We start from the raw sequence: 23,155 nt of genomic DNA, 5'->3' as shown, positions 1-23,155 counted from the left end.
TGCTATTTTGGAATAGTGATCATTACATGAGACCAATAGACATCATCAGTGTACATAAAACCTCTATGATTGAGGGTTTGACAGGATGTTCTGGTAACACGTATAGCTGTCTGCCAGAGTAGAGATAATACAGGATCACTACAGCCGCATCAGTGCACAATTCTTCCCCCCCCCCCCACCAACTCCTTTGCTGTCATACAGAAGGTCACATTTCAATTCCCAGGAAGCCTGTGGAAGTGGCAAAGGAGAATAATCTCGGAGAGCATATTGTGGGCTGAACAATATCCCTTTTGTGCTTGCAGGCACTGGGTAAAGCAGGGGTTAAACCTGTGTGGGTTGGAGTACCATGGAAGTGGCCTTTAGCATTGGAGGAGGAGAAGTATCCACTCCCAGAGCTCAACTGTACTTTGACAAAGGGAGTCCTTTGGAATTAAAGTTGGTGATGGCAAATAAGTTTCAAAGGCACATGTAGCCTTGGTTACAAGAGGGTCAACTGCAGTAGGCTGAGTGTTAAAGGGACAAGCGTGGGCACACTAATCTGTAAAGTGTGTGTGTGTGTGTGTGTGTGTGTGTGTGTGTGTGTGTGTTTCTGTGTGTGTGTGTGTGTGTGTGTGTGTGTGTGTGTGTTTCTGTGTGTGTGTGTGTGTGTGTGTGTGTGTGTGTGTGTGTGTGAGTGTGTGTGTGTGTGTGTGTGTGTGTGTGTGTGTGTGTGTGTGTGTGTGTGTGTGTAAAGTATGTGCTGCCAGTTCCTGGCTCTCAAGCCCCGCTGCAGCGGCCATCACATAGGCTATGAATGGACAGCTAAGCAGCAGAGAGTCTCGCGGTCAATCTGACGCAGGAACCCTTTGATTACAGCACTGAATTCATTATCCAGAGCATCTGACGCAGGAACCCTTTGATTACAGCACTGAATCCATTATCCAGAGCATCTGACGCAGGAACCCTTTGATTACAGCACTGAATTCATTATCCAGAGCATCTGACGCAGGAACCCTTTGATTACAGCACTGAATTCATTATCCAGAGCATCTGACACAGGAACCCTTTGATTACAGCACTGAATTCATTATCCAGAGCATCTGACGCAGGAACCCTTTGATTACAGCACTGAATTCATTATCCAGAGCATCTGACGCAGGAACCCTTTGATTACAGCACTGAATTCATTATCCAGAGCATCTGACGCAGGAACCCTTTGATTACAGCACTGAATTCATTATCCAGAGCATCTGACGCAGGAACCCTTTGATTACAGCACTGAATTCATTATCCAGAGCATCTGACGCAGGAACCCTTTGATTACAGCACTGAATTCATTATCCAGAGCATCTGACGCAGGAACCCTTTGATTACAGCACTGAATTCATTATCCAGAGCATCTGACACAGGAACCCTTTGATTACAGCACTGAATTCATTATCCAGAGCATCTGACGCAGGAACCCTTTGATTACAGCACTGAATTCATTATCCAGAGCATCTGACACAGGAACCCTTTGATTACAGCACTGAATTCATTATCCAGAGCATCTGACGCAGGAACCCTTTGATTACAGCACTGAATTCATTATCCAGAGCATCTGACGCAGGAACCCTTTGATTACAGCACTGAATTCATTATCCAGAGCATCTGACGCAGGAACCCTTTGATTACAGCACTGAATTCATTATCCAGAGCATCTGACGCAAACCCAGCATCTGCGTTAAGTTTTTTTTCCTCCTTCCCTTCTTTACAGCTGCTGATGTAGGACCTAGAGATGCCAGGCAGGATGGTGGAATGCTCCCTGTTGCAGGATGTGGGAAGGCGGGGAGACCTGCGGTGACCATGAAAACTGCAACTGTGAGAAGGGCATCTGGTTGCAGCTTCTAACAAACCGTGTTAAGGAGCTGGAACTGGAACTGGATGAACTCCGGATCATTCGGGAGGCTGAGGGGGTGATAGGTGGGGCATATAGAGAGGTCGTTACACCTGAGGTGTAGGACATGGGAAACTGGGTGACAGGAAGGGGAAAAGGGTTAAGGGGCCATTACAGAGTACCCCTGTGTCCATCCCCCTCAACAACAGGTTTATCACTTTGGATACTGTTGGGGGGGGGGGGGGGGTGGTGTTGACCTAACAGTGGAAAATCAGTGGTTGGGTCTCTGACACTGTGTCTGCCTCTGTGACTCAGAAGGGAAAGGAGGTGGGGAAGGAAGTGGTGTGCTCTGCTGATAGGGATTTCATTAGTTTGTAGAACACACAGGAGTTTCTTTGGGCAAGAACTAGATTACCGGATGGTATATTGCTTCTCCTGCCAGGGAAAGGAATATCTCAGACTGAGTTTTCAGCATTAAGTGGGGGCGGGGGGGCGGGGGGGGGTGAACAGCCAGGAAGTCATGGTCCACGTAGGTACCAGTGACATGAGTAGGTCGAGTGACGAGTTTCTGCATAGGGAGTTAGGTTCTAAGTTAAAGGGCAGGACCTCCAGGGTTGTGATCTCAGAATTGCTACATGTGCCATGTGCTAGTGAGGGTAGAACTAGGAAGATTATACAGGTGTCTCCCAGTTTACAGATGTTCGCTTTACATCACTTCACTTTTACAAAAGACCTACATTAGTAACCTGTTTTCGCATTACAAAGAGGATTTTCGCTTTTACGGAAATTTTTCTCATGAATTAATGGTTCTTCACTTTACGCCATTTCAGCTTCAGAAAGGTTTCATAGGAACGCTCTACCTTTGTAAAGGGGGGGGGGGACACCTATACAGCTTAATACGTGGCTAAGGAATTAGTGTAGGAGGGAGGGCTGGCATAAGATTTTTGGTCATCGGGCTCTCTCTCAGGGAAGGTGAGGCCTGTACAGAAGATAGAGCTTGCACCTGAATTGGAGGGAGACTATCACCCTAGCAGGAAGGTTTGTTAATGCTGCACGGTGAGATTTAAACTGGAGTTGCAAGGGGATGGGAACCAGAGTGCCTGAACAGTTAGTGGAGAGGTTGTGGAGGCAGATGTTGGTAAAACCTCAGGCACAGTTAGGGATCAAAAGGTGAGTGTGGTACGACTAGTATCCTGACCTGCGTATATTTCAATGCGACAATTATTGTAGGAAAGGTGGATAATAGTGCTGAAGATGAGGTGGCTGCTTTGCAAACAGAGGCAATGTGTAGTGAGGAGGGGCTGTTGATAGGGCAAAATTACAGTCAACAGGGTGACAATGTAAGAAGCAGACAAAATCTAAAAGGGTGAATACAGGACAGAAGGTGTTGTATCTGAAACCACGCAGTACACGGAGTAAGATAGATGAACCTGCAGCACAGTTGCAAACTGGCAGGTATGATGTTGCCATACTGAATCGTGGCTGAAAGAAGATTTCAGAGTGATCTTAATGCCCAGGAATACACATTACATCAAAGGGGCAGGCAGAAAGGCAGAGGTGGCAGCATTGTTCTGTTGGTTTAAAAAAAATCTTTAGAAAGAGGTGACATAGGGTCAGAAAGTGTTGAATCATTGTGGATAGAGCTAAGGAAATGCAAGGGTAAAAAGACCCTGATGGGAGTTGTATACATACAGCCAAACAATAGTAAGGATGTGGCCTACAAATTGCAACAGTAGATACAAAATTACAGAAGCACATGAGAGAGGAGCTGGCCAGAATTGATTGGAAAAGAACACTGGCAGGGATGATGGCAGAATAGCAATGGCTGGGATTTCTGGGAGCAATTCAGAAGGCACAGGGTATATATATCCCAAAGAGGAAGAAGTATTCTAAAGGCAAGATGACACAACTGTGGCTAACAAGAAAAGTCAAAGCCAACATAAAAGCCCAACAGAGGACGTGTAATAGCAAAAATTAGTGGGAAGTTAGAGGATTGGGAAGCTTTTTTAAAAACCAACAGAACACTACAAAAAAAAATCATCAAGAAAGTAAAGATGGAATACAAAAGTTAGCTAGCCAGCAATATTAAAGAGGCTACCAAAAGTTTCTTCAGATACATAAAGTATAAGAGAGGCAAGAAAGGATATTGGACTGCTGGAGAGGCAGCAATAAGGGACATGGAAATGGCAGATGAAATGAATAAGTATTTTGCATCAGTTTTCACTGTGGAAGACACTAGCAGAATGGTGGAAGTTCCAGGTGTCAGGGGTCATGAAGAGTATGAAGTTCCCATTTCTAGAGTGAAGGTTCTTCGGAAACTGAAGGTAGATGTATCACCTGGATGAGATGGTGTACACTCCAGTGTTCTGAAAGAGGTGGCTGAAGAAACTGTGGGGTAATGATCTTTCAAGATTTACTAAGTTCTGGAACGGTTCCAGAAGACTGGAAAATTGGAAATGTCACTCCACTCTTCAAGAAGGGAGAGAGGAAGACGAAATGAAACTGTAGGCCAATTAGTCTAACCTCAGTGGGTGGGAATCTGTTGGAGTTGATTATGGAGTTTCAGGGTGCTTGGAGGCTGTAGTCAACATGGTTTCCTTGAGGGAAATCTTGCCTGACAAATCTGTTGGAATTCTTTGAAGAAATGACAAGCAGGATAGACCGAGGAAAATCGGTTGATGTTGTGTACTTGGATTTTCAGAAGGCCTTTGACAAGGTGCACGCATGAGGCTGCTTAACAAGCTATGAGCCCATGGTATTACAGGAAAGATTCTAGCATGGATAAAGCAGTGGCTGATTGGCAGGAAGCAAAAAGCGGGAATAAAGGACACCTTTTCTGGTTGACTGCCAGTGACTAGTTGTGTTCCATAGAGGACAGTGTTGGGACAGATTCCTTTTTTTGTATATGTCAGTGACTTAGATGATGGAATGGATGGCTTTGTTGCTAAGTATGCAGACGATAAGAAGATGGGTGGAGGGGCAGGTAGTTTTGAGGAAGTAGAGAGAGGCTACAGAAGGATTTGGACAGATTAGGAGAATGGTCAAGCAAATGACAGATGGAATACAGAGCTGGGAAGTGTATGTTCATAAATGGTAGACTATTTTCTAACTGGAGAGAAAATACAAAATAAACTGAAGTGCAAAGGGACTTAGGAGTCCTTGTGCACGATTTCCTAAAGGTTCATTTGCAGGTTAAATCTGTGGTGAGAAAGGCAAATGCAATGTTAACATTCATTTCAAGAGGACTAGAATATAAAAGCAAGGATATAATGTTGAGACTTTATAAAGCACTGGTGAGGCCTCACTTGGAGTATTGTGAGCAGTTTTGGGCCCATTATCTTAGAAAGGATGGGCTGAAACTGGAGAGGGTTCAAAAGAAATTCACAAAAATGTTTCTAGGATTGAATGGCTTGTCATATGAAGAGTCTGGGCCTGTATTCACTGAAATTCAGAAGAATGAGGGTTGACCTCATTAAAACCTTCGATTGGTGAAAGGCCTTGATAGAGTAGTTGTGGAGAAGGTGTTTTCTATGGTAAGAGAGTCAAGACCAGAGGACACAGACTCTGAATAGAGGGGCATCCTTTTAGAATGGAGATGAGGAGGAATTTCTTTAGCCAGAGAGTGGTAAATCTGTGGAATTCCTTGCCACAGACAGCTGTGATGGACAAGTCTTTTTGGATATTTAAAGCAGAGGTTGATAGATTCTTGATTGGCCGAGGCTTGAGGAGATACAGGGAGAAGGCAGGAGATTGGGGCTGAGAGGAAAATTGGATCGGCCATGATAAAATGGTAGAGCGGACCTAACAGGCCAAAGGGCCTAATTCTGTTCCTGGAACTTATGGTCTAGTTCCAAAACTGCAGGGAGGAAAGGGGGGTGGATTTAAAAAGGAGTTTGATCTCCTCAGAAGTATCACAAGAAATGTCTTATTTCTATGGCTGCTTTATGGAGTAATTTGATTTAGTGATGGCCAGTCGGAGTTTTACAACTCCGGTTTGTTTCAGCTCTGTCCCAGGTAGAGAGCCTAATTTATCTCTAGTGACTGTCGACCTAATACAAACTGTAACCTTGATTTTTGTTCCACTTCCCAGATTTCCCTGTTACATCAAATGAGGCCATTTGGTCTGTTAACTTTATGCCAGCTCACAGAATGATCCCATTCCCACTAACTATCCCTACAGCCCATCAGCAACTCCCACCTACATACTATGGATAATTACAGCTATCAGTTAACCTAACAATCCTTGTGTCTCTGGGCAGTGGGAGGAAACCTGCAGGTTAATTGTCCTGGTGTCAGACTAGTGTGTTTAAAATCTGCTAAAGCATCTTGAGTATTTGATTTTGTCTGAGATGTTACATAAATGCAAGATGTTGCTGCTCGTTAAAGGGCCTTTCTAAGGACCACTTTTAGAAATGAGGAGGCAGCAGTGGGAGAAATTTGGAAGAAAAGAGTGTGAGAGACGGTGCTGAGGTCAAAGTTTTACAACAAGTGGCAAGAGTTTCTAAAAGGACCAAGTGTGTTAGAGAGACTGAGAGGGGTATAGGGAGGGAATCTTACTGCACGGGGCCTTGGCAGCAAAAGGCACAGTCACCAGTGCTGAGTGATGAGGAGGAGTAGGAGGGAGACTAGATATGCAAAAGTTGGCTGGACTATAGGGGATTTGGAGAGGAGGGACTGAAGTTGTGAAGGTTTTAGCATTAAAATAATAAAGATTTTGAAACAACTGTTGATTGTCTAACACTCTTCATTTTTCAGTATCGTGTGAATCACTTTGTTTTATTTACCCCAGAATGAGACACTGCAGTGGCTTTTTCTGGGTCACCTCCCGTTAGAAATTCTTTACCTTGTACCCTCTTGGCTGACGTTCAGAAATGTGTTTAATGTCACTGGCATATGTCGTGAAGTTTGTTGTTTTGCAGTAGCAGTAAAGTGCAATGCATAATTAAAAAAACTATAAATTACAATAAGAAATATATATTTAACTTTAATATGTATTTCAAAAAAAAGAGGGGGGGAATATTGAGGTAGTGTGTATGGGTTTATTGTCCATTCAGAAATCTGACGGTGGAGGCGAAGAAGCTGGTCCTGAAACAATGAGTGTGTGTCCTCAGGCTCCTGTAGCTGCACCTCGATGGCAGCCGTGAGAAGAGGGCCAGTCCTGCGTGATGGGAGTCCTTAATGATCAATGCCGCCTTTTTGAGGCGTCGTCTTTTGAAGATGTTCTCAATGCTAGGGAGGCTAATGTCCATTGTGGAGCTGGCTGAGTTTACAACTTTCTGCAGTTTTTTTTCCCAATCCTGTGTAGATTGCCCCTCCATTGCCAGACGGTGACGCAGCCAGTTAGAATGCTCTCCACAGTACTTCTGTAGAAACCTTTGGTGACGTACCAAGTACCCTCAAACTCCTACTGAAATATTGCAGCTATCATGACTTCTTTGTAACTGCATCAATATGTCGGGCCCAGGATAAACCTTCAGAGACGTTGACACACAGGAGCTTTAAACAGCTCACTCTTTCCACTGCTGATCCCTCGATGAGGACTGGTGTGTGTTCCCTCGACTTCCCCTTTTTGAATTCCTTGGTCTTACTGGTGTTGAGTGCAATTGTTACTGCGACACCACTCAACCTGCTGAGCTATCTTGCTTTTGTATGCCTTCTTATCACCTTCTGAAATTTTGCCAACGATAGTTGTGTCATCGGCAAATTTATAGGTTGGTGTCTGAGCTCTGCCTAGCCACACAGTGTGGGTGTAGAGAGAGTAGAGCAGTGGGCTAAGCACACATCCTTGAGGTGCACCAGTGTTGATTGTCAATGAGGATAAAATGTTATTTCTGATCCGCACAGATTGTGGACTCCCAATGAGGAAAGCATGGGATAGATACATCCCACAAAAGAACTACGTAGTATTCTAAAGGCAGGATGACATAACCGTGGCTGACCAGAAAAGTCAAAAGCAGCATAAAAGCTGAAGAGAAAGCATGTAATAGAGCAAAACTTAATGAGAAATTAGAGGATTAGGAAGATTTTAAAAATGAACAGAAGATGTCTAAAAGCCATAAGGGGGGAATATGAATGTAAGCTAGCCAATAATATCAAAGAGGGCACTAAGGGTTTTTTCAGATATATAGAGGGCAAAAGAGTTGAGAGTAGATATCGGACTACTGGAAAGTAATGCTGGAGAGGTACTAATGGGGAACATGGGAATGGCGGATGAACTAAGTAAGTATTTTGTATCAGTCTTCACTGTGGAAGACTCTAGCAGTATCAGAATCAGAATCCTTTAGTATCGCCAAGTATGAGGACACATACAGGGAATTTGATGTCGGTTTCCCTGAGCTCTCTCTGTACAGAATTAAAAGTAAACAAAAACAATAGTGCAAATAATCATAAACTATATACAACGAGGTCCACCTCATTGAATGTACAGGTGGACTTGATTTATAATAGACTGAAATTCAAGTGTTCATAAGACTGATGGCATACAGAAAGAAACTCCCGGAAGTTCGAGATTGTTGGTGGGCAGAAGTGAGAGCAGTTGCTATTACTGGGGAGAAATTGCTTGGGAAGCTGATAGATAGGTCACCTGGACATGACGGACTACACCCTAGTGTCCTGAAGGAGGTAGCTGAGGGGTTCGTGGACTCGTTAGTAATAATCTTTCAAGAATCACTAGATTCTGGCATTGTTTTGGAGGGCTGGAAAACTGGAAATGGCACTCCACTCTTCAAGAAGTGAGAGATGGAAGGAGGGAGATTGTAGGCCAGTTAACCTGACCCCAGTGGTTCAGGAAGATGTTGGAGTTGATTATCAAGGAGGAGGACTCAGAGTAGTTAGTGGCACATGTTAAAATAGGCCATAGTGATCATGGTTTCCTTAATCTTGCCTGACAAATCTGTTGGAATTCTTTGAAGAACTAACAAGCAGGATAGACAAAGGAGAATCAGTAGATGTTGTGTTCTGGATGTTCAGAAGGCCTTTGGCAAGGTGATGTACATAAAGCTTCTTAACAAGATGAGAATCCATGACATTACAGGAATGATACTAGATTATATAAACCACTTGCTTATTTGCAGGAGACAGGGCAAATAAGGGATCCTTTTCAGATTGGCTGCCAGTGACAAGTTTTGTTCCTCTGGTTGGTATTGGGACTGCATTTTTTTAACGTTAGATGTCAGTGATTTGAATGATGGAATTTATGACTTTGTGGTCAAGTTTGCAGATGATACGAAGATAGATGGAGGGGCAAGTAATGCTGACAAAGCAGGGAGGCTGCAGAAGGACTTAGACAGATTAGGAGAATGGGCAAAGAAATGGCAGATGGAATATTGTGTCATGCACTTTGGTAGAAGGAACAAAAGCATAGACTATTTTCTAAATGGCAAAAAAATTCAGATATCTGGGGTGAAAGGGACTTGGGCAGCCACCTGTGGCATGAATTCCACAGATTCACCACTCTCTGACTAAAGAAAATCCACATTATCTGCTATAAGTAGGAAACATCCTCTCTGCTCCCACTTTACCTAGGTCATAGATGCAGAGAAAATGCTTTTAAAAGTGTGAGAGTCTCAGACCAGAGAGCGCAGCCTCAGAACAGTAGGACGTCCTTTTAGAATGGAGGTGAGGAGCAATTTCTTTACTCAGAGTGGTGAATCTGTGGATAGGTGGAGGGCAAGTTATTGAGTATATTTAAAGCAGAGGTTGATGGGTTCTTGATTAGTCAGAGTGCCAAAGGTTACAGGGAGCAGTCTGGAGATGGGGTTGAGAGAACAAATAAATCAGCCACGATTGAATGGCAGAACAAACTCGATGGGCTGAATGGTCTAGTTATGCTCCTATGTCTTATGGTCTTGTAAGACTGTAGAACAATACCTAGTACAATGAGATGGATGTTTGCACTGCACCTTCTCTGTAACTGTTGCACTCTGTTGTTGCTTACCCTTTCTACTCCCTCAGTGAACTAAAGCATTGTAATGATCTGTACACATAGCCTGCAGTACTGGTTTTCACTATACCAGTACAGGTGACAATAATACACTAACTGACAAATGTTTCAATAAGGCCACTGTAGATCCAACTCTTCCAGCCTTTCACTGGGAAGCCCTCAATCCAGCAAGTAGCCTGTTGAATTCCAGACTGCATCTGCACTAGTTGATGGGACCGGAAGTGTGCCCAGAACTCCAGTCATGGCGTCAGGGGTGCAGTTGTAACAATCAGCCCATCCTGTTGCATGGGAAGACCCAAAAAGGGAAGGCTGTACGGGGCAGAAGGGGGGTGCACAGAACTCACTCTCAGCTGGAGTGTGGATGTGGGGAGCGACTCTCCAGCTAATGCAGCTTCGGCTCCAGAGGTTGTGAACTGACAGCTGGGTTTTTAATTGAGACGCTTAACTTATTCTTAAAACAGATGGGAAGGTAATTGAGCTTCCTGGAGAAGGGGCTCATGTTCCTAAGTCTTCTCCCTGTTTACTATATAATCCCTGCTTCAGCCACCCACATCTTCAAAGGCCCAGCAACAACAGAAACCTGCTCTGCCTTTAACAACTTCCCCAGAAGCTGTCTGGCCTCAATAGGAGGTGGGGTGGAGGGGTGAGAGAGTCACCGGTTGGTTCAAACAAGCTGTGTAATCACTTAACACACATCTAACAGGTGATGGATGAAACCTGAGACTCTCGCATGTCTAGCATGTGTGTGTTTTTTTCTTCTTTTTAAGTGAATCACCGTAAAAGATTTCAACTGTTTCCCTTCCACTCTGAACATGTTTAGGATGAAAGCTGGGACTGCAGTCTACAATTACACACCAGCTGCGTGCCAGCAGTTTTGATAACAGCCAGCAGCCATACCCTTGCTAAGATCTCTGCTTTAGACTGACTAAACTGCTTGTAACACCACTGTCCATTGGGGCAGCAGTGAAGGTCCTCCATCTCTGGCAGTGTTCAGGGCTTCCTTCATCATGTCAGCTTCCCCTCAGTTTTTCACTACTGTCAGACATGCGAATCCCGGGTGGAGACACAGGAATACCATTGCACTCAGATGTAGAAGGATTCTTCATTGCTATTTCTGTAACAGTTTTGTTTGACTAGTCAGGGTTGTTAGCCCTGAGCTGAATCCCCAAACATGGAGGACCGGTGGACCACCAGTCTGGCCTCCACCCTTTGACCTGTTTGGCACTAGTGACCCTACAAAGAGCCAAAGCACAAAGCCGTAACTCCAGCCAACTTAGCTGTCCAGGTCACTGAGGCATGTAAGCCTCCAAACCACGACATTGCTAGAAGTAGTAATGGGGTCAACGAAATGGTGGATTAATTGAATAAGTATTTTGAGTCAGTTTTCACTGTGGAAGACACCAGCAGTATGGTGGAAGTTCTAGGTGTCAGGGGTCATGAAGTGTGTGAAATTACCATTACTAGAGAGAAGGTTCTTGGGAAACTGAAAGGTCTGAAGGTAGATAAGTTACCTGAACCGGGTGGTGTGACTCAGAGTTCTGAAAGAGGTGACTGAGGAGATCATGGAGGCATTAGTAATGATCTTCCAAGAATCACTAGATTCTGGAATGGTTCTGGAGGACTGGAGAATTGCAAATGTCATTCTACTCTTCAAGAAGGGAGAGAGGCAGAAGGGAGGAAACTATAGGCCGGTTAGTCTGACCTCAGTGGTCGGCAAGATGTTTGGAGTTGATTATTAAGGACGAGGTCTCAGGGTACTTTCAGGGACGTGATAAAATAGGCCGTAATCAGTACGGTTTCCTCAAGGGAAAATCTTGCCTGACAAATCTGTTGGAATTCTTTGAAGAAGTAACAAACAAGATAGACGAAGGAGAATCGGTGGATATAGGGTGTACTTAGATGTTAAGAAGGCCTTTGACAAGGTGTCACACATGAGGCTGCTTGACAAGCTACGAGCCCATGGTATTACAGAAAAGAACCTAGTATGGATAAAGCAGTGGCTGATTGGCAGGAAGCAAAAAGTGGGAATAAAGGGAGCCTTTTCTGGCTGGCTGCCGGTGACTCGAGGTGTTCCACAGTAGTCCAATTAGAACCAATTCATTTTATGTTATACGTCAATGATTTGGATGATGGAATTGATGGCTTTCTTGCAAAGTTTGCAGATGATATAAAGACAGATGGAGGTGCCGGTAGTTTTGAGGAAGTGGAGGAGCTGCAGATGGATTTGCACTTTGGTAGAAGAAATGAAATAGATGACTATTTTCTAAATGGAGAGAAAATTTAAAAATCTGAGGTGCAAAGGGTCTTGGGAGTCCTTGTGCAGGATTTCTAAACATTAATTTGCAGGTTGAGTCTGTGGTGAGGAAGGCAAATGCAATGTTAACATTCATTTCGGGAGGACTAGGATTTAAAAACAAGGATCTAATGTTGAGACTTTATAGAGCATTAGTGAGGCCTCACTTAAAGAATTGTGAACAGTTTTGGGCCCCTTATAAAGAACATGCTGAAACTGGAGAGGGTTCAAAAGAGGTTCACGAAAATGAATCTGGGATTGAATGGCTTGTCATATGAAGAGCGTTTGATGGCTCTGGGCTTGTATTCACAAGAATTCAGAAGAATGAGGGGTGACTTCATTGAACCTAATTGAATTGTGAAATGCCTTGATAGAGTGGATTTAGAGAGGATGTTCCCTATGGCAGGAGAGTCTAAGACCAAAGGATACGGCCTCAGAATAGAGGGGTGTCCTTTGCCACCAGTAACTGTAGAGGCCAAATCTTTATGTATGTTTAAGGCAGAGATTGATTGATCAGGGATTGAAGGGACATCAGGAGATTGGGGCTGACAGGAAAATTGGATCAGCTATGATGAAATGGCTGAGCAGATTCAATGGGCCAAATGGCCTAATTCTGCTCCTATATCTTATGGCCTAAGGTTGTGGTCCTCTTGGAAGTGTATTTCTGTAGTGCCACTCCACACCTGAAGTAGTCCAAGGATGCTGAAGCAACATACAAAATGCTGGACGAACTCGGTGGGTTCGGCAGCATATACTGAGGGAAATGGACAATTGGCATTTCGGGCCGAGACCATTTATCTGGATGTTGATCGGAAACGCTGAGTGTCTATTTCTCTCCATTGATTCCGCCTGACTGCTGAGTTCCTCCAGCAATTTCTTTGTTAATCCAGATTCCAGCATCTGCAGTCTCTTCTGTACCCACTCCTGATACTTACTCCTTGAGGTGTAATCTGTGGCCAAGCAGTTGCATCATTGAATTAATTCTGTAGTTCATCGGTGTTATAGAATGTTGGAGCACTACAGCGCAGAAACAGGCCCTTTGGCCCATTAGTCCATGCTAAGCAACACACATAAAATGCTGGAGGAACTCAGCAGGCCAGGCAGCATCTATGGCCTGAAACGTCGACTGTACTCTTTTCCAAAGATGTTGCCTGGCCTGCTGAGTTCCTCCTGCATTTTGTGTGTGTTGCTTGGATTTCTAGCATCTGCAGATTTTCCCTTGTTTGTGATTAGTCCATGGCAAATTTCTTTCTGTCTAGTCCCATCTACCCACACCCAGACCATAGCCTTCCATACCCCTCCCAAACTTTTCTTAAATGTTGCAATTGAACCCGCATCTACCACTTCTGCCGGCACTCTCACCACCCTCCTGAGTGAAAAAGTTCACTATCATGTTCTTTTTAAATATTTCACCCTTAACCATGACCTCTAGTCTCACCCAACCTCAGGGGAAAAAGCTGCTAACATTTATCCTTTTACCTTATCTAAACCCCTCATAACTTTGTACACATCCATAAAATCTCCTCTCATTCTCTTATGCTCCAGGGACTAAAGTTCTAACCTAGGCAAGCTTTGCCTATAACTCATGTCCTAAAGATAAAGATTCATAAAGAGTCCCCAGAACTCTTTATGAATTTTCTCTGCACTCTTTCAAGCTTATTGACATCTCTCCTGTAGGTAGGTGACCAGAACAGAACACAATACTCTAAATTAGACCTCACCAATGTTGTGTACAACTTAAAAATAACTTCCCAGCTCCTGTACTCAGTGCCTTGATGTATGGAGGCCAATGTGGTTTTTAAAAAATATATATCTTTACAACTCTATCTAACTGACTCCATTTTTTCTAGGATTTGTGGATCTGTATTCCCACATCCAGTACTGGTCAGGATGAATATTTAATGAGAAGCATCATCCAGAAAGGTTTGCTAGCTTGGAAATGAGGTCAGGTAGAGAACATAGAACAGTAGAGCACAGGAACCTTGCCCATAATGTTGTGGCTTACTAATCAGTAATTAAATGTCTCATATTCGTGCATCTAAGGGCCTCTTTAATGCCTCTAGCATATTTGCCCCCCCCCCCACCATCCTTGGCAGTTCATTCAAGCATCTATCATTCTGCATAAAGACCCACTCTGCACATTTTCTTTGAACTTGCCCCTCTCACCTTAAGCACTTGTCCTCTACTATTAGATATTTCAACTGTGGGGTAAAGATGTTGGCCCTCTATCCACGCCTCTCATAATCCTATAAGAACTTCAATCAGGTCTTCCCTCAGCTTCCACCGTGCTCCAAAGAAAACATTGCCAGCTGTCCAATCTCCTTGTTGCACGTGTCCTCTGATCCAGCTGGCATCTTCTGCACCCTGTCCAAGAGCCAGAAGGCCACACCCCCATTGAAATCCACCTTGGATTTTGTGCTCACTTCTCTGGAGAGGCCAGCAACTCTCCCACTGGAGGGCAGAGTGTTGAGAAGCAGAGCTGTTGGGATGGTGCTGACTGCCAGCAGATTGAATGAAGTGGCATAGATTGAGACCATTCAGCCCATCATGTCAGTTCCAAACAGGGAAATACAGACTTTGAAGTGTGCTCGGCCCACTAAATTAGCAATATGACAGACGGGTTACTTCATGCTGTATCTTATCCCCAAGAAACGTGAGATGTTGGTGAAAGGTTTCAAAGAGATTTAAATGAAGGAGAAGAGTAATGGGGGAGGAGGGAGAGTTGGAAAATGCGAGGCGTAACTTGTGGGGCCTACCTTCCTTTCCTGCTGGCTCTTTGAAGAAATAACAGCCATTTCGACCTCTCCAGCCTCTCAACAAGCCTGATTCACCTCAATACATTCCTTGCTCAGGCCAGGGCTGAAATCACTACCAAGGCCCAGGATTCCATTTAGTAATGTATCTGAAGAAGTGTCTCACCAGACCTGGCTCGGGCCAGAGCCTGCTTGTGGATTATGAGAGTCTAACTATTCCCAGTGGGGTTCTGTGTTTGGTAAGAGAGCTGTGTTAAAGTTGTAGTCTCACACAGTGAAACAGCATAGAAATGGGCTCTTTGTCCCACCAGATCCTTGGCAACCTTTTTACCAACTGCATAAATGCCATTTGCCTCTATTAGCACCATATTCTTCAATGTCTTTCCTACCTAAGTGTGCGTCCATCCTCTGCTCCCCTTTAAAGCTCCTTCCTTAGGATTGGTTTACTATTGCACCAAGACTGCAATGCACTGTAAAGCTTCTTGTTTTGCGTGCCATTCAGACAGATCGTATGAAAGTACGTCGAGCTAGTAGAATGCAGAATCGAGTGTTTGTTACAGAGAAAGTGTAGTGCAGGGAGACAAAGTGGAAGTGATATGACAAGGTCAACTGGGAGAGTGAGAGTTCATCTTAAAAGCCATGTCCTCTTGTTTTTGATACCCCTACCGTGGGGAAAAGATATTGACTATTTAACATATCTATGCCTCTCCTAATCTTGTGTACTTGGGCTTCCCCTCACCAGGGTGGACTCTTGATGGAAGAGGTACCACGCTGTGTAAAGAGCCTCTCCTTGTGTTACATGGGACATTGCTTAATTCTTGCTTGCTGTCCTCATTGCAGATGCAGGAGCTGGAACAAAGAATGATTGAGGCAGACCAGCGGGCTGAGACTGCTGAGAAACAGGTAGGCTTCTGCGTCACCCCGTGTCCTGATCTTCTGTTGTGAGGTTCTAGACTACTCCACTGTTCCTTTTGTAACATGGTACCATCTGGATTTCCATTGTATGATCTTGTAGCTGTGACCTCAGAGGGGCATTGCACATTATAACCAGCACTCTTCCATCTCCTAGGGAGTGCTGCTGCTGCCTAGTGAATGGATGCTGGGGAGAGTGTGGGGAAAGGGAGCTACCAGGAGACTAGTAGATCCTGGGCAGGCCAGTGAAGACCTTGTGCCAACAGGAGACCAGTTCTCTGTGAAAGGGACACTGAAACCTTCTAAGACATTAGGCCAGGGCTTCTGGCAGGGGATTTCCAAGCTGATTTCTGCAGAGGGCAATGTAACACGAAGCCAGTCTTGGAGGAAGTCTGCAGTGCAGGCAGCAATATTCTCTACAGTGTGAAGGAAAGGTTGATGGTCGCCTTATCTTGTATATGGAGTTAAAATAGCCACCATCTTACTCGCCCAAATCTGCACAATGACATGATCCTGGGGTCCATAAGCTGAGAGTTGCTATGACCTGAGGGCAGAGGTCATGGGAGGGCAGAGACCACAGCTTGAGTTTTGGTCCTTCAAAGTGTGCCATTTTGGGGAGAATTGGAATCATAAAACCTGGCTCATCAGTAAATGATAGAGTCACACTTTAGACCAGCAGCAAAACTGGAGGCCTCACCGGAAGTGAGTTTTGGGTGTTACACTGGTGTTGACTTTGGATCGAAAATAGTATCTGCTCCTCGCTGTCTTATCAACACAGGCACACCCCAAAGATGTGTGCTTTGCCCACTGCTCTACATTTATGATAGTAACCTGGCACAGTTCAAACATCATCTGTAAATTCTCCAATGGAACAACTGTTATCTGCAGAACCTCGGAGGATGACAAGGAGGTGTACAGGAGTGAGACAGATCAGCTGGTTGACTGTTGACACAACAACCTTGCACTCAGCATCAGTAAGACCAAGGAATTGATTGTGGACTTCAGGAGGGGGAAGTTGGAGGAGCACACAGATTAGTGCTCTTTGAGGGGTACTTTAAGTGCTAGGTGTCAACACCTTAGAGGGTCGATCCTGGGCCCAATCTTGATGCAATTACGACGAAGGCATGCCAGCAGTTATATTTCATTCAGAGTTTGAGGAGATTTGGTATTTCACCAAAGACTCTAGCAAATTTCTACAGATTTTTTGTGGACAGCATTCCACCGTCTGGTCTGGAAGCTCCAGTGTGTAGTATCAAAAGACACTGCGAAGAATGTGCACTCAGCTGACTCCACCATGGGCGCGAGCCTCCCACCATCGAGGACATCTTCAAAAGGCACTCCCTCACGAAGTTGGCATCCATCATTAGGACCCTCATTATCCAGGACATGTCCTCTTCTCATCACGACTGTCGAGGAGGTAGAGGAGCCTGAAGACCTGTTTAAGGAACAGCTCCTTCCTCACCGCCATCAGATCTCCAAATGGTCCATGAATACTACCTCACTATTTTGCCCTCTTTTTGCACTTTGTTTTTTTAATATTTATTGCAACTTAGTATTTTTTAAATGTACTATTGCTGCAAAACAACAAACTTCACAGCGTATGTCAGTAACTTGTATAAACCTGATTTTGATCTGGGAGGGTTTGGCGCTGAGTGAAGTCCTGGTGCAGTTGAAGGTTCTGTCCCAGAGGCTAAGCTGCCCAGAACTGGGTGAAGCATTTTCGTTGTGTTTAACAGCATGGAAATGTTTCTTTGGAGTTGAAAGGAAGAATTATTAAGCCTAAGGTTTTCTCCATAATGCTCAGAGTATTAAAACAATACCAGCTCGAAGTAGGACACTGTGCTATGAGCTCTCCTCCCTTGTCCATGTGCTGGAAGCAATGGAGGGGGCTCTGCTCACTGTGAGCAGGTTACTCCGCTCACACCAGCTGCTGACCTGATTTCCACAGGCAGGTTCCAGTCTTAAAGCTCGTCCAGAGTAACTTGCTTCTCACCTGTGACGTTCTCATTTCCCCACTCTACCACAACCTCCATTTCACGCACGTAATTTATAAACCCTTTGCAATTTGTTTGTTCCCATGAGAGACAGTCTGGGGCATCGGAACTGAATTACTTTTCCTCCTCCTGATCTTGTGCTGAGATCCAGGGTGCTTCCTCTCACCATTATCCAGTGAGGCTGCACCAACTCACTATGGGCCAGGCTCTCATCGTCAAGTGCTTTATGGAACCCGTTATTTCACTCCTCCGCCTGCAGATCGGCTGTTGAAGTGGTGGCTGTTTGTCAGGGAGTTGCTCCGCATCCTGGGCTCACCTGTCCCGTGTAACACCGTGCCGTTTCCCTGCATTGACTTGTCAAGCCTTGGTTTCCGCTCCACCTGTGGCCTCGTAAATCTCCAGAGCTGGTGGGTACAGCCCTGTAGAGAGTGGTGCTCAGTGGCACAGCCAGTAGTGCTGTGGCTTCTCACTTTCAGCAACCCAGCTTCAATCCAAATCACCAGTACAGTCTGCACGGAGTATGCCTGTTCTCCCTGTCACCCTGCACATCTCAAAGACCAGGGTCGGTGGGCTAATCAGCCAGTGTGAATGGCCTACAGTGTGAAGGTCAGTGGCAAAGATGAACCAAAGGAGAGTTGCTGAGAATGTGGGGACTATAAGTTACAGGGCTGAGGGGGAATAAGGGGAGATGGAATGGGGGCTGATGGGATTGCTCTGCTAAGAGCCAGCATGGACACAGAGGGCTGAATAGTCCCCTCTGTTTCAGTAAGTAAGCACGTAAACCACATGTTCTATTGGGATGTGTGCAAGGTACACCTATGTTGCCGGTGCTGTGTGGGTCTTGCTTTGGCCAGTGTGGTGATCTGGAGACAGGCCGTGTACTGATTCTGTAGCAGACTGCCGTTACCTAGGTGACAGAGCCCGGCTCAGGGCAAGGTTCCCACAGCTCCCCCGGCAACCGATAAATGATTAAACCCCTAGCGAGCGGAATCCCCTGCTCCACGGTTCACTAGCTCACTTCAATGGGCGCTCCTGGGAACAGTCCTGGGGCGAGGAAAGGAGTGCAGGCTTCTCCAGAAAGAACTGCTTTATTGGTGCTAATGAGCAGGGCCTGCCCTACACCATTTCTCCTCACCTCCAACCCACCCCACCCAAGCAGAAAGGACCCTTCCTCTCTCCGCAATCATTAAATCACCCCCTCCTCTTCTCATGTCTCTTGGCCTTTGCATAAACTTCAATTGTTGCAAACTTGCACAGCCTTTATACTAATTCCCCTCGTCCCATTAACCCCTCGCAACCCTAACCCAACACTCCATATGGCAAGTGTAATATTCTCCTCCTTGCTTTTGAATTTCTCCTCAGCCTGGTCTCTTACTCAACTGGTCACCCTCAACACCCCCCTTACTCTGCCACAATCTCTTTGCACATTTAACACGTGTGTGTGTGTGTGTGTGTGCGCGTGTGTGTTGGGTCCAAGAATCTCTCATTCCCTTCCAGAACCACTCAATCTCCCTCCCTCTCTCTCACTCCCCTACCCTGTTAGTTAGCTGTGCAATCTCCACACATGTCTCACCCTCAGTTTAGAACAGGGGTTCCCAAGCTGGAGTCCATGGACCCCTTGCCTAACGGAGTTGGTCCATGCCATTTTAAAAAAAGGTTGGAAATCCCTGACTTAGAAAAGAAAATTAAACTTCGGGGCCCTTCAGACCATCCTGAAAGAATGTATTGGAACACCTCCACCTCTGGCCCATATCCTGTGACTTCTCTCGAGCCTAAGATCTGTCTCATTTTTCAATGTGATTAATGAATGGAGCACTGGGACAATTTGGACCTCCTGGTGTAAAGAAATTGCTGCTCAACTCAATTGTGAGTGAGCTGTTTCCCCCCCACATCATAAACTGTCTGTCCAGGACAGCATCTCCTCTCTGATCTGCTGATGAAAGTCACCTCTCATCGCACTAAACTCCACATCAGCACAGTGACCCCGGTTTAGGCATGGTCTCTGATGCTGCTTTTGTGGAGCCTGCAAGCTCTTGCTCTGACCACGTGGCTTTTCCCTGGATACTCTTGTTACCTCCCACACCCTACTTGCATTCGGTAGGTTGTTTGTAGATGGTCCCTCGTGGGAGAATCTGGCCAGCTGTCTTGGCCAAGTCTACTGGTGAACTCTACACTTAAACGGGCCCTTCACCTCTCCAAGTCCCTGTGACTATCTTATACCAGCACTTGAATCGCCAAGGCTTGGTTGACAACGGACCGAGTGCTTGAATTTGTGCTTAATGAAATATTTTGAGAGTTCTTTCCTCAGGCAGTGCATTCTAGATTGTAACCTCACTTTGGGTGGGGTGGGGGTGGAGGGAAGACCCTCACCAGGTTTACCTCTAAATCTCTTGTTCCTTATCTTAAACCTTTGTCTTTTTTTTGACACCTGCTATGGGCAACACTTTCTTAATGTCTGTTCTATCAATGCCTCTCCTGGTATTGGATGTCTCTCAGGCCCCCTCAGCCTCCTTACTCCAAAGAAAACAAACACAGATGATCCAGTCTCTCATAACCGAAACCATTGCTGGCAGCGTCCCGGTGAATCTCCTCTGCAACCTCTCCAGTGCAGCCTTGTTCCTACAATGTGGCGTATGATATTCCAGTGGTCACCTAACCAATGTTTTGTAAAGTGGAACCAAGTCCTCCCTGCAATTGTATTTTATGCCCCAGCTAATGAAAGCAGGCATGTCATATGTCTTCTTCCTATCCACAGGCACTGCCACCTTCAGGAGTCCTTGGACCACCAGCTAGGAATGCCCCCTATGATTGTATATGTCACTGGTTTCTTTACATGACCTGCCTTCACTCTCCCGCTGTTATCTCAGTCAACCTCCACATTCTCCTGGTGTTCCTCCTCTTCCCAGGTGAATTGGGAGCATTCCCCAATTAAATAAAAATCAAATGATGCTAGAACTCTGGAATAGAAGTGGGAAATGTTGGGATTATTCAGCAGGTTAGGCAGCATTTGTGGAAAGAGAATTAATTAATGTCCACACCTTCCCCCCCCCACCACCACCTTTGGCTACTGAAAACTAATTTGTGTTTCTTTCTCACCCAGTTCCGATGGATCCAGTCCTGAAGCATTAACTCTGATTCCCTTTCCACAGCTGCTGCCTGACTTACCGAGCATTTCTGCTCCCAATTAAACGGTTCTTCGCTGTCGAACAAACGGCCTCGTGCCTCTCATTTCCTAGCCAATAAATACTCAGGTTTTTTTTAAACTTCTGGTAGTGTTCCTTCTTTTATAGTTTGCTTGTAGTGTCCTGGAGATTTACTTTCAACTATCAGAGACTCCGGATCACAGCCAGAGGTTTAGCTACCCAAATGGAGGCTCATGTTCCCTTTGTGATCTCTACCGTCCCGAGTTACCCTGAGCAGGGCTTCCCAGCTCTAATGGACAGGTACCATTAACCGAGCATCCATGGGCCCCAGGTCGGGAACCCTGAGAATCCAGGAGTGGGGTTAACAACAACACAAGTGAATGAGGTAAAACATTTCTAAAGGAATTCTTCCCCCCCCCTTGTTTTGGATGCTTTATTTCGAGGCGGTTTGCTTGGAAGGGATGGAAGGAGGCCATTGGTCCAAATGGAGCAGTGCTAGCCCTGAAAGAGTGCTGATTGGCTATTCTCCTCCTCGGCCCTGCAATTAGAGTCATGCAGCATGGAAGAAGGCCCTTTGGCCCATCTTGTCCATGATGACCAAGATGCCCATCTAAGTTTGTCACATTTGCCCAAGTTTGGCCCCTATCCCTCCAAACCCTTCCCATCTAAGTACCTGTCCAAGCATCACTGAACTCTCAGGTGTCCAAAATGGCGCTGGTCACATGGCAATGTCTTGTGAGTGGCTGACAAAGCTCCTGGATGGACCTCACAAAGCTCCTAGATATGCTGGAGGAACTCGGTAGGTCAGGCAGCATCTGTGGAAACTAGTTTAGTCAATGATTCAGGCTGAGACCCTTCTTCAGGACTGAAAAGGGAGGGGAAGATGCCTGAATGAAAAGGTGGGACGGGAGGGGAATGAGGGTAGCTGGAAGATGATAGGTGAAGCCAGGTATACTGGTGAACTACGGTCACGGCATCTGCAGTCTGAAATTTACTTTCTCCTGAAGAATCCGGTGAAGTTGGCTCTCGAGAATGCAGATACAGCCATTGTTGGGGGAGGGTGCGGCAGCAAGGCCCGAGGACAGGAAATGAACTGGTGCTTGGCTTTTTGCTCTGTGCCGATTACAGTGATGAGCCAGATTAAGACGCTGAGGTCCCGAGAGTGGGAAATGATCTAGTTTTCAGTGACTTTTCTCTCTGTACCTTCGGGCCGGAGGTGCAGGAGTTGTTGCCTTTGCAGCCACTGGGATTTTGGACCAACTTCAGTCACCTCACTGCTGGGCTGACTCCACGGCCTGTGGGCTCACTTTCAGGGAATCTGCATCTCACCTTCTGCGTAATTACTTGTTCACTTCTTAACTATTTGTATGATTTCTCCTCTTTTGCACAGTGGATGTTTGTTAGTCTTTTTTTGTGGGTGCCTGCAAGAAGATTAATCTCAAGTGTGTATATGGTATATAACAGATTTGAATTTTGAACTGTTGTCAGTGTACCAGCCACATCCTCTGGCAGCTTGTTCTGTTTTCAGGCCACCCGCTGGCTGAAACCTTCCGAGCAGTGCGGGTGTCCCTCATTCAAATCCTTCTTGAGGAAATCTGATCGGAATTTGGGATTCTGATGGCACTGGAATGAGTGAGAATCCACAGAGGCCTCGTGTTGTCACTGTCAAAACCCTCAATGCAGGCAAGACGATACTTCCGATCCAGTTTACTTCCTTGCATTCCCACACTATATATCCCCATTTCCCCCTCCCACCACCCCACCCAGCCAGTTATTTGTCGGATACCTCCTGGAACAAGAGTCGGAACTTAAAGCAGTACCCCAGGCCCCAAGACATCCAGTGAAACTTCAAAGCTTTGTGACCCCCTCATCATCCATCTGGACGGATGACAGAAAGAACTGTGAGGATTTGCGCTCTGGGGTTGTCAGAGGGGAAACTTGGCCCATTATTGAGGCTGTGTGTGTGTGTGGAGGCCGAAGTGAGGGCGGGGGATGGTAAAGGAGGTGGCTTTCCCACACTCGTGTAACTAAGTGTCAATACCTGTCTTTGGCAGTCGGCCCCCACAGGGCGGTGTTGTGTCAACACCAGGGAGGCCCCCCTACCTTGATCTATTATTGTCTGCAAAACAGATTTACCATCGTCTGTTTTCTTTGTGTGTGGGAGTTTTCGGGGTATTTCGGACTGTGACCTTGGGAGAATAGATGGCTGCAGGTTACCTGCCAGTGTGAGCTTTGTTTAACCGATGTTAATGGCAGACTTTAA

The 23,155-nt window shown here is 45.6% G+C and overlaps 1 protein-coding gene across 2 annotated transcripts in view; it reads left to right on the top strand.

The window, feature by feature from the left end:
• plekhh1 (pleckstrin homology domain containing, family H (with MyTH4 domain) member 1) overlaps nucleotides 1-23,155 on the top strand; it is a 255,781-nt gene that overhangs the window by 32,108 nt on the left and 200,518 nt on the right. For both annotated transcript variants that reach the window (XM_073040330.1, XM_073040329.1), the window contains one exon: nucleotides 15,684-15,746. In XM_073040330.1, the coding sequence (XP_072896431.1) occupies nucleotides 15,684-15,746 (63 nt within the window). The remainder of the gene's footprint in view (nucleotides 1-15,683; nucleotides 15,747-23,155) is intronic.

This window comes from Hemitrygon akajei, chromosome 3 (assembly GCF_048418815.1).
Source record: "Hemitrygon akajei chromosome 3, sHemAka1.3, whole genome shotgun sequence".
NCBI lineage: Eukaryota > Metazoa > Chordata > Chondrichthyes > Myliobatiformes > Dasyatidae > Hemitrygon > Hemitrygon akajei.
Note: the sequence above shows the minus strand (reverse complement) of the source record. Positions and strands in the feature narration are given on the sequence as shown.